The sequence below is a fragment of the Arachis ipaensis genome, chromosome B04 (genome assembly GCF_000816755.2).
Source record: "Arachis ipaensis cultivar K30076 chromosome B04, Araip1.1, whole genome shotgun sequence".
Lineage (NCBI taxonomy): Eukaryota > Viridiplantae > Streptophyta > Magnoliopsida > Fabales > Fabaceae > Arachis > Arachis ipaensis.
In genome coordinates, this window is record NC_029788.2 from 66,459,397 (window position 1) to 66,471,929 (window position 12,533).

General features: G+C 39.4%; 1 protein-coding gene across 1 annotated transcript; it reads right to left on the minus strand.

Annotated features, from left to right (window-relative positions):
• On the minus strand, window positions 717–1,073 carry LOC107636527. Its single transcript, XM_016340029.1, has one exon. It carries the CDS (start codon window positions 1,071–1,073, stop codon window positions 717–719), a length of 357 nt encoding a protein of 118 aa, XP_016195515.1.

Below are 12,533 nucleotides of genomic sequence, written 5' to 3' on the forward strand. Positions count from 1 at the left end.
CTTGTGCCTTTGAGTGATGATCATTTGGGCCCTTGCTCTTGATGGAATTGGGTTGATAAAGGCCTTGGTTGATTGCTCTTGGAGTTTGATAGCCTCCAAGTTAGCGGGCTAACTTTGGCGCAAACGTTGGTGCCCAGGGGAGATCTTCTCAAGTTCCAACGTTAGCCTCCAAGTTAGGGGGCTAACGTTGGCGCAAACGTTGGCCCCTCTCCCTTATGTCTTCATGTGCCAACATTAGATGGCCAGGGAGGAATTCATGTGCCAACGTTAGCCTCCAAGTTAGGGGGCTAACGTTGGCTCAAACGTGGGGAGCCTAGGGAGTAATCTTCATGCCCAACGTTAGCCTCCAAGTTAGGGGGCTAACGTTGGGGCTAACTTCATGCCTCCAGGTTCAATTTCACTTATTCCTCTCTTCACTCCTAGCCATTCCTCTTTGCTTCAACCTTTCTCCAAGCTTTCTTCACCTATCATTAATCAACCAAACACATCAAAGCTATGCTCAAAATCATGAGATATTCATTCTTTCATAATATGTGACAATTTTAGCATAAAACCTCATGAAATAGCATGAATTCATACATGGTTGATTAAATCAAAGGAAACATGAAAATCTACCCAATTGGCTTGCTTATGGCTCAAGAAAGTGCATAATTCAATTAAAAACAAAAGAAAAAGGCTAGTTAAAATAGGCTAAGATGACTTGTCATCAGGGGGTATTACATTGCCTTGAAGACATTGATGACCATTTGTTCATTATGTACCCTGAGAACTATTTCACCTTTCTCTACATCAATGATGGCTCTTGCTGTGGCTAGAAAAGGTCTTCCCAAGAAAATTGAGTTATTTCCCTCCTCTTCCATATCTAGGATCACAAAGTCATAAGGGAAAATGAACTCTCTAACTTTCACCAATAGATTTTCTACCACTCCATTAGGTATATTAAGGGATCTATCAGCAAGCTGTAGTGACATCCTTGTAGGCTTCACCTCCTCTATGAGCAATTTCTTCATCATGGAGAGAGGCATAAGATTTATGCTGGCACCCAAGTCACAGAGAACTCTCTCTATTGTCATGTTTCCAATGGTACATGATATGAGGAAACTCCCTAGATCATGGAGTTTGGGTGGCAATCCTTTTTAGATTACAAAGGATCACAATTTCCTTCTCCTTCCAGCTCCTCTTTTTGGTGATGAGTTCTTTGAGAAACTTTGTATAAAGTGGCATTTGTTCCAAGGCTTCAGCTAGTGGAATGTTGATCTCCAATTTCCGGAAAATCTCCAAGAACTTAGGGAATTGTTGATCCTTCATCTCCTTGTGCAATCTCTGAGGGTAGGGTAGTTGAGGAACATATGGCTTCACTTTCTCTTTCTTCTCTTGTGTTTGTGACTCTGAGACTTGCTTGCCTTTCCTTGGAGCATGTGATTCATTGTGCTTATTTTGATCTCCCTTATCATTTTCCTTAATCTCCGTCTCTTCCTTGCTGGCATCCTTGTTATCCTTTCCCAATGTGCTACCACTCCTCAGTTGTATAGTGATGAGTCCATATTTGATTATATATTTTGACTCAATTTGGATGGATTCTAGCACATGAACTCACACTTAAGCACCAAAATAGCATACTTTTGTGTTTTGGTCTCCAATTTGATCCTAAATGTGAAAACATACAATTTTATGCTTGAAATGAGCAATTTAATTCCACTTTTATTCCATTCGATGCCATGACATGTTTACTGAGTGATTTCAGGCCTTGGAGGCAAGAATGGATAGCCAAAAGTGGAAAAAAGCATATACAAGGGAGAAAACATGAAGAAAACAAGGAAAAGTACACACAGCGAAGTGTGCGTGCGCACGAGCTTGCGTGCGTGCGCAAGAGAATGGATTTGCATGTGTGCATGCGCACAAGTACCTGTGCGTACGCACAAGTCCCTGCACGTGGTTGCATTAACGAAACACGTGCTTTGCGAATTCTGAGGCCTCTTGGCCCATTTTGGAAGGCTGGTGATAAACCCATATTTTATGATGTATTTTGTGCTCAATTTAAGTAATTTATTCAATCCTTCACCCACTTATTCAGGTAAATTGCATGGTTTTACTTTCCCTTCCTTATTATGTGATATATGTGAAAAACATGTTTCCTATGCTTTAAAAATATTAATTTTAATTACCCTTTATTACCATTCGATGCCGTGATTCGTGTGTTAAGTATTTTTAGATCTCCTAAGGCAGGAATGGCTTAGAAGACAGAAAGGAAACATACAAAAATGGAAGGAAAGCACAAAAATAGAGTTTTGAAGAAAAGGGGCAACGACGCGAACGCATGGACGACGCGGCCGCGTGCCTAGCGCAAAAAGGCATCGACGTGAACGAGTGACTGACGTGGACGCGTGCCTTGATCAGAACGCAAATGACGCGTACGCGTGACCGAAGCGAACGTGTGACAAGGAAAACTCTTAGATGACGCGAACGCGTGACAGACGCCACGCACCAGAATCTGCAGAAAACGCCCCCAGCGATTTCTGGACCCTTTTTCGGCCCAATTCTAAATCCAAAAACATAGAATATAAGCCAGAGAATGGAGGAATCAAAAGGGAGGACGGATCATGCTTTCATATTCATAATTTTAGGATTAGATGTAGTTTTTAGACAGAGAGGTTCTCTCCTCTCTCTTAGGATTTAGGATTTTAGGATTTCTATTAGTTTAGTTCATTTCATCTTCAGTCACAGGTTCAATATTCTTTTAACTTTATATTTCTCTTCTACTTTCAGATACTTTAATGCTTTTATTTGTTAATTACTTATTTTACCAAATTGGCTTATGCTACATTCATGTTATGATTTTCTTAATTAATATTATTTGAGGTATTTCAGTTTATGATTGTTTTATTCTATTTATGAATGCTTTTAATTTAATTTAGATATTTTCTTCCGTTTGGCTTTGGTTAAGTAATTGGTAACACTTGAGTTATCAAACTCATCGTGATCGATAATTGTTATTTTTGCTAATTGAATTGAATTCCAATAACTCTAGTCCTTTCTTAGGGATTGGCTAGGACCTGAATATCAAATTAATTAGTCCACTTGACTTTCTTTTGCTTTAGTAAAGGTTAACTAAGTGGCATTAAAACTCAATTCTCATCACCATCGATAAGGATAACTAGGATAGGACTTCCAAATTCTTATACCTTGCCAAGAGATTTTATAATTAATTTATTTTTCTTTTTATTTAAATTACTTGCTCCTTATTTCAAAAACCCCCAATTTACAAAACTCATAACCAATAATAAGAACATACCTCCCTGCAATTCCTTGAGAGACGACCCGAGGTTTGAATACTTCGGTTATAAATTTTAAAGGGGTTTGTTACTTTTGACAACCAAAACTTTTGCACGAAAGGATTCTCTGTTGGTTTAGAAACTATACTTACAACGCAATAATATATTTGTGAATTTCTTTACCGATAGAAAATCTGATCGTCAGCTAGGAAGCTATATTTGGATGCTATATGAAGGGAATATCAACACATATGAAAAGAGAGCTTTCATTAGGAATTAGACTTTATTTTTAGCATAGATAATTAAGAGTAGGAATAATGTAGAGTAGAGAGCTCTCCTAGGGTTTATGTAGTTTTCATGTAGCATTTTATAGCAAGTTTGATCTTGGATTTTGCTTCTTTAATTGTAAGTACTCTTTAATTCCTCTTTAATTACATCACTTTTACTTTCAATTTCTCTTTGGTTCAAGCACTTTGTCAATATTTATAATTTTGAGTTCTTGAAGTTTTGATTGATGAATTTATTATTTCTTGCTTGCTTTATGTTTGTTTGGATGTTTAATGTTGATTTTGTGCATAGTTGGTTATAGCTTTCTATTTTCCTTTGCAATTTCTTATGTTTTGTTTTTATGCACACAAGGTGTTTGTGAAAATGCCAACCTTAGGATTTGAGTAGATTTTCTCACTTTGGCTTGTGGTTTGAGTTCCTAGGATACTAGAGTCATAATGTCCGACATTTAGTTATAATTCTTGGGGAGTTAGTTGACTCTTGTTTCATTGACGCTAACCTTTTATCAACTAGTTTAGTAAGTTGGTTAGGACTTATGGATTAAGGTCAACTATGCTTGCTTGACTTACTTCTCGATGGTTGGGGTTAAATTAAGCAAGATTAACTCATGATAATTAACATAGTTGTGGTTATGGCAAGGAAGGGATTCCATAATTCATCCCAAGTCAAGGTTTCAATTATGTTTTGAACCACTTTTTAATCACTTTATAGTTTTACTTGTTTATATTACATACATAGTTCTTTTGTTCTTTTATCACTTCATTAATTACAATTTTGTCTTATTATTTTATTTTTTTATTGCTTCCTAATCATTGAAAACCCCTTTGATTCTCACAACCAAAATTGTGCACTTATTGGCATTAGTTCCTAGGGAAGACAACCCGGGATTTAAAACTCCCGGTTATTTTGTGTTGATTGTGACATCTTTAGGATTATAATTTGATTGTTGGCCAATTATTAGTTCGGAGCTATACTTGCAACGAACATCTATTTGGAGAAAATCCTAACCTACAATTTGTTCATTCGTCAAATTTTGGCGCCATTGCCGGGGATCTAGCGTCATGAGTGCTATATTTTGGTTGTTGTAAATATGTGAATAGTGTGAATAGATACTTTTTGGGTTGTTTGCTTGTTTTTGTTATTAATTAGGATTTTGTTTCTTTTGACGCTTGATGTCTTTAGTTTTTATTTTCTATTTTCTCTATGAGCTATCACCCTTGTTGCTTGGAGCTTGGTTGAGATTGTTTTGTAGGGTATGATGAATTCAAGTTGGGATTGAATCAAGGAATGGGAGAAGCGATGAAGGAAGGAGGAATCTTCCCCATACTATACCGAGCCAAATCCTTCCCCAAGTCCTCCCCTATATGAATATCAAACCCAAGGATATGAAGGATACCACATACATAACCTCCGACCACCAAACCTTCAAGCACCACCCTATACACCTCCATGGAATCAAGATACTTATACACCTTACCATCAACCATATGAACCACCATACCCTTATACACCACCTCAATATCCCCACCCACATAACACACCTTCCAACTACACAACCTTTCTCCCAACCTTTGAATCTCCTTGTCCACCTCAATATGAAGTTTTACAACCCTTGCCCCAAGAAGAACAAGACCTTCAAGCATTCTTCCAAGATCAAGAAGGGTTCCGAAGGATACAAGGGGATTTCATAGCTACCATAGCTGAAGCGGTGAACCGCTTAGCCTCACTACGCTCAAGCAATTAAGACATTCCCCTTAAGGAATGTGGAGGAGCAACGAAGGAGTGTAGAGAGGAGGAAAACATGGAGCCTCCAGGGAAAGAAGAAGAGGTAGGCCTAGAATTGCAAAAAGATGAGGAAGGTAGAACTAGTGAACCGAAAGAGGTAAATTGAGAGTTGAGGGAGTTTGATCAAGAAATAGATTGCATCACCAATGATTTTTTGTCCACCTTGGTCAACCCCTTCAATGATCTTGAGGAACCTTCCACTCTTGAATTTGAAAGAGAAAGGGAAGAGCTAGAAAAGAGTGGTAAGGAAGGGGTGATCACCCAAGAAGTGGAAGCATACATGTATGAGTTTACAAGATTGATTACCCAAGGGCAATTTGAGTGGGTAACAATTTCTTCAAAGAGCTTCATCGGTCCACATCAATTTGCTATCTTGGAGATGGACCACCAACTTAAGGTACTTCTTGGAGTGTTGAATGGTGAAAGATCGGGTGTTGATTGTCAAAGAAGTTCAAATCACAAGTGGTGCACGGTCGAATTTGGAGGAGTCTAAGATTCAAGTGGGTGCTTGGTACGCGAAATCGTGATTATTCATTCCCTGGCTATAGCGCCAAAAACATGGCGTGGGAGAACGTTGTCTCAAGACTTCTTCACAATTCCGTGTAACTGACCAGCAAGTGCACTGGGTCGTCCAAGTAATACATTACATGAGTAAGGGTCGACCCACGGAGATTGTCGGCTTGAAGCAAGCTATGGTCATCCTTGTAAATCTCAGTCAGGCAGATTCAAATGGTTATGAGGTTTTGATAATTAAAATATAAATAAAATATAAAATAAGATAGAAATACTTATGTAATTCATTGGTGGGATTTCATTGTTGCTTATGAATCTCTGCTTTCCTACTGTCTTCATTCAATAATTCATACTCCTTTCCATGGCAAGTTGTATGTTGGGGGATCACCCTTGTCAATGGCTACCGTCTATCCTCTCAGTGAAAATGGTCCAAATGCGCTATCACCGCACGGCTAATGATCTGTCGGTTCTCACTCATGTTGGAATAGGATCCATTGATCCTTTTGCATCTGTCACTACGCCCAACACTTGCGAGTTTGAAGCTCATCACAATCATCCCTTCCCAGATCCTACTCGGAATACCACAGACAAGGTTTAGACTTTCCGGATCTCAAGAATGCTGCCAATTGATTCTAGCTTATACCACGAAGACTCTGATCTCAAGGAATTGAAGGCTCTGTTGTCAGGAGAGACAATCAAACGCATGGACCAGGAATCCAAGAGATATGCATTCAAGCTTGTTTTCATGTAGAACAGAAGTGTTTGTCAGGCACGCGTTCATAAGTGAGAATGGTGATGAGTGTCACTTGATCATCATATTCATCATGTTCTTATGTGCGAATGAATATCTTAGAATAAGAATAAGCTTGAGTTGAATAGAAAAACAATAGTACTTTGAATTAATTCATGAAGAACAACAGAGCTCTACACCTTAATCTATGGGGTGTAGAAACTCTACCGTTGAAAATACATAAGAACAAGGTCTAGGAATGGCCGAATGGCCGGCCCCCTAAACTTGATCAAGAGATCAAAAGTGATACAAAGAGAGTGTCAAAAATGAACTGAGGATTTGAAATAAATCACTAAAAGTAGTTTTTATACTAAACTAGTATAGAAAATGAGTAACTAAGTGCAGATAGTGCAGAAATCCACTTCCGGGGCCCACTTGGTGTGTGCTTGGTCTGAGCATTGAAGCTTTCACGTGTAGAGACTCTTCTTGGAGTTAAACGCCAGCTTTGGTGCCAGTTTGGGCGTTTAACTCTAGCTTTTATGCCAGTTCTGGCCAGAATAGGGTAGAAAGTGGGCGTTCAAACGCCAGTTTGCGTTATCAAAACTCGGGAAAAGTATGGACTATTATATATTGCTGGAAAGCCCAGGATGTCTACTTTCCAACGCAATTGAGATTGCCCCAATTCGATTTTTGCAGCTCTAGAAAATCCAGTTCGAGTGCAGGGAGGTCAGAATCCAACAGCATCTGTAGTCCTTTTTCAGCCTCTGAATCAGATTTTTGTTCAGGTCCCTCAATTTCAGCCAGAAAATACCTGAAATCACAGAAAAACACAAAAACTCATAGTAAAGTCTAGAAATGTGAATTTTTCTTGAAAACTAATAAAAATATACTAGAAAGTAGCTAGATCCTACTAAAAACTACCTAAAAATAATGCCAAAAAGCGTATAAATTATCCGCTCATCACAACACCAAACTTAAATTATTGCTTGTCCCCAAGCAACTGAAAATCAAATAGGATAAAAAGAAGAGAATATACTATAAATTCCAAAATATCAATGAAACTTAGCTCCAATTAGATGAGCGGGACTAGTAGCTTTTTGCCTCTGAACAGTTTTGGCATCTCACTTTATCCTTTGAAGTTCCGAATGATTGGCATCTATAGGAACTCAGAATTTAGATAGTGTTATTGATTCTCCTAGTTCAGTATGTTGATTCTTGAACACAGCTACTTTATGAGTCTTGGGCGTGGCCCTAAGCACTTTGTTTTCCAGTATTACCATCGGATACATAAATGCCACAGACACATAACTGGGTGAACCTTTTCAGATAGTGACTTAGCTTTGCTAGAGTCCCCAATTAGAGGTGTCCAGGGTTCTTAAGCACACTCTTTTTGCTTTGGATCACGACTTTAACCGCTCAGTCTCAAGCTTTTCACTTGACACCTTCACGCCACAAGCACATGGCTAGGGACAGCTTGGTTTAGCCGCTTAGGCCAGGATTTTATTCCTTTGGGCCCTCCTATCCATTAATGCTCAAAGCCTTGGATCCTTTTTACCCTTGCCTTTTGGTTTAAAGGGTTACCGGCTTTTTGCTCTTGCCTTTTGGTTTAAAGAGCTATTGGCTTTTTCTGCTTGCTTTTTCTTTTTCTTTCTTTTTTTCTTTTATTTTTGCCATTTTTTTCTCACAAGCCTTGTTTTTCACTGCTTTTTCTTGCTTCAAGAATCAATTTTATGATTTTTCAGATTATCAATAACATTTCTCATTTTTCATTATTCTTTCAAGAGCCAACAATTTTAACATTCATAAACTTCACTATAAAAAAATGCACTGTTCAAGCATTCATTCAGAAAGCAGATAGTATTGTCACCACATCAAAATAATTAAACTAATCTCAAGGATGAATTCAAAATTCATGTACTTCTTGTTCTTTTGCATTTAGAACATTTTTTTATTTAAGAAAGTTGATGGATTCATAGGACATTCATAGCTTTAAAGCATAGACACTAGACACTAATGATCATGTAATAAATACACAAACATAAATAAACATAAAGCATAGAAAACAAAAACAGAAAAAAATAAATAGACAAGGAGACTAAGGAACGGGTCCACCTTAGTGAGGGTGGCGTCTTCTTCCTCTTGAAGAACCAATGGTGCTCTTGAGCTCCTTTATGTCTCTTCCTTGCCTTTGTTGCTCCTCCCTTATAGCTCTTTGATCTTCTCTAATCTCATGGAGAATGATGGAGTTCTCTTGGTGCTTCACCCTTAGTTGTCCCATGTTGGAACTTAATTCTCTTATGGAGGTGCTAATTTGCTCCCAATAGTTTTGTGGAGGAAAGTGCATCCCTTGAGGCATCTCAGGGATTTCATGATAAGGAATTTCCTCATGCTCTTGTTGAGGTCCATGAGTGGGCTCTCTTGTTTGCTCCATCCTCTTTTTAGTGATGGGCTTGTCCTCTTCAATGAGGATGTCTCCCTCTATGACAATCCCAGCCGAATTGTAGAGGTGACAAACGAGGTGAGGAAAGGCTAACCTTGCCAAAGTGGAGGACTTGTCAGCCACCTTGTAGAGTTCTTGAGGTATAATCTCATGAACTTCCACTTCCTACCCAATCATGATACTATAGATCATTGATGAGCGGATATTTTATACACTTTTTTAGGGTAATTTCATGTAGTTTTTAGCATCTTTTAGTTGGTTTTTAGTATATTTTTATTAGTTTATAGGAAAAATTCATATTTCTGGACTTTAATATGAGCTTGTGTGTTTCTCTGTGATTTCAGGTATTTTCTGGCTGAAATAGAGGGAGCTGAGCAAAAATCTGATTCAGGCTGAAAAAGGACTGCAGATGCTGTTGGATTCTAACCTCCCTTCACTCAAAATGGATTTTCTGGAGCTACATGAGTCCAAATGGTGCGCTCTCAATTGCGTTGGAAAGTAGACTTCCAGGACTTTCCAGAAATATATAATAGTCCATACTTTGCTCAAGGATAAACGACGTAAACTGGCATTCAACGCCAGTTCCATGTTGCATTCTAGCGTTAAACGCCAGAAACAGGTTACAAGTTGGAGTTAAACGCCAGAAATAGGTTACAACCTGGCGTTTAACTCTGGAAACAGCCTAGGCACGTGTAAAGCTCAAGTCTCAGCCCCAGCACACACCAAGTGGGCCCCAGAAGTGTATTTCTGGACTATCTATCTTAGTTTACTCATTTTCTGTAAACCTAGGTTACTAGTTTAGTATTTAAACAACTTTTAGAGATTTATTTTGCATCTCATGACATTTTAGATCTGAACTTTGTACTCTTTGACGGCATGAGTCTCTAAACTCCATTGTTGAGGGTGAGGAGCTCTGCTGTGTCTCGATGAATTAATGCAATTATTTCTGTTTTCTATTCAAACACGCTTGTTTCTATTTAAGATGTTCATTCGCACTTTAATATGATGAACGTGATGATCCGTGACACTCGTCACCATTCTCAATCTATGAACGCGTGCCTGACAACCACTCCCATTCTACCTTCGATTGAATGAGTAACTCTTGGATTCCTTAATCAGAATCTTCGTGGTATAAGCTAGAATCCATTGGCAGCACTCTTGAGAATCATAAAAAGTCTAAACCTTGTCTGTGGTATTCCGAGTAGGATTCAGGGATTGAATGACTACGATGAGCTTCAAACTCACAATGGTTGGGCGTAGTAACAGACGCAAAAGGATCAATGGATCTTATTCCAGCATGAGTGAGAACCGACAGATGATTAGCCGTGCGGTGACAGCGCACCTGGACCATTTTCACTGAGAGGACGGATGGTAGCCAACGGTGATCCACCAACACACAGCTTGCCATTGGAGGAACTTTGCGTGCGTGAAGAAGAAGACAAGGGGAAAGCAGAGATTCAGAACCGATTTGCCTCTTGAGTCACTTTTTCATTGAGCTCCTTCCACACATATGTCCATGAGGACTTGGTCCAACCTTTAATCAAAGTTGACCCTTCTAGTGTAGAGGCGTGCATTTTCTTGCATCATTGGCAAGTTGAACGCCAACCTTACATTTTCCGGACTGAAATCTAAGTATTTCCCTCGAACCATTGTAAGCCAATTTTTTGGATTCGGGTTCATAATTTGATCATGGTTCCTAGTGATCCATGTGTTTGCATAGAACTCTTGAACCATTAAGATTCTGACTTGTTGAATAGGATTGGAGAGAACTTCCCATCCTCTTCTTCTAATCTCATGTCGGATCTCCGGATACTCACTCTTTTTGGGCTTGAAAGGGACCTCAAGGATCACCTTCTTCTTGGCCACAACTTCATAGAAGTGGTCTTGATGGACTTTTGAGATGAATCTCTCCATCTCTCATGACTCAGAGGTGGAAGCTTTTGCCTTCCCTTTCCTCTTTCTAGAGGTTTCTCCGGCCTTAGGTGCCATAAATGGTTATGAAAAAATAAAAAGCAATGCTTTTACCACACCAAACTTAAAGTGTTTGCTCGTCCTCAGGCAAAGAAGAAAGAATGAAGGAGAAGAAGAAGAAAATAGAGGAGATGGAGGGTAAGGGTGAGTTCGGCCAAGGGGATATAAGGTGTTTGTGATGTGTGAAATTGAAGGAGTGATAAAGAGTATATATAGGAGTGGGGGATGGCTTGGTTCGTGTATTTGGGGTTGGGTTTGGGAAGGAAAAATTGTTTTGAATTTGAAGATAGGTGGTATTTTGGGGAAAAGTGAATGAGGTGATTGGTGAAGGGTATTTGGGGAAGAGGGTAAGATTTGATAGGTGAAGGGTATTTGGGGAAGAGTGTTATGAAAAGGTGTGAAGAGGAGAGAAGAAGAGGTGGGGAAGGAAGGGATCCTGAGGGGTCCACAGATCCTGAGGGGTCAAGGACTTTAACATCCCTGCTCCATTTAGGTATGCAAGACGCCCTTAGAGTGCAATTCTGGCGTTAAAAGCCAGATTGCTGCTTGTTTCTGGCGTTTAACGCCAGCTTTTCTCCCTTTCTTGGCGTTTAACGCCAACTTGGTGCCCTGTTCTAGCGTTAAACACGAGTCTGGTGCCTATTTCTGGCGTTAAACGCCAATCTGGTGCCCATTTCTAGCGTTAAACGCCCAGAATGGTGCCAGACTGGGCGTTTAACGCACATTCTGCTACTCTTACTGGCGTTTAAACGCCAGTAAGTTCTTCCTCCAGGGTGAGCTATTTTTAATGCTTTTTTTCATTCTATTTTTGATTTTTTAGTTGTTTTTGTGACTTCACATGATCATCAACCTAAAGAAAACATAAAATAACAATGGAAAATAAATAGATATAATTAAATAACATTGGGTTTCCTCCCAATAAGCGCTTCTTTAATGTCAATAGCTTGATAGTGAGCTCTCATAGAGCCTCACAGATAATCATAGAAGGGTTGAGGCCTCTCAACACCAAACTTAGAGTTTGGTTGTGGCCTCCCAATACCAAACTTAGAGTTTGAATGTGGGGGTTTTGTTTGACTCTGTATTGAGAGAAGCTTTTCATGCTTCCTCTCCATGGTTACAGAAGGAGAACCTTGAGTCTTAAATACAAGGTAGTCCTCATTCAACTTAAGGACCAACTCTCCACTGTCAACATCAATCACAGCTTTTGCTGTGGCTAGGAAGGGTCTGCCAAGGATGATGGATTCATCCTCATCCTTCCCAATGTCTAGGATTATGAAATCAGCAGGGGTGTAAAGGCCTTCACTAGCACGTCCTCTACTAGTCCATAAGCCTGTTTCATTGATTTGTTTGCCATCTCTAGTGAGATTCTTACAGCTTGTACCTCAAAGATTCCCAGTTTCTCCATTATAGAGAGTGGCATGAGGTTTATTCCTGACCCCATGTCACATAGAGCCTTCTCAAAGGTCATGGTGCCTATGGTACAAGCTATGAAGAATTTTCCGGGATCCGGTTTCTTCTGAGGTAATGTCTGCCT

What these genes read in the sequence shown, in the direction of transcription:
- LOC107636527 (XM_016340029.1), bottom strand. Translation starts at nt 1,073, where the DNA reads ATGACAATAGAGAGAGTTCTCTGTGACTTGGGTGCCAGCATAAATCTT.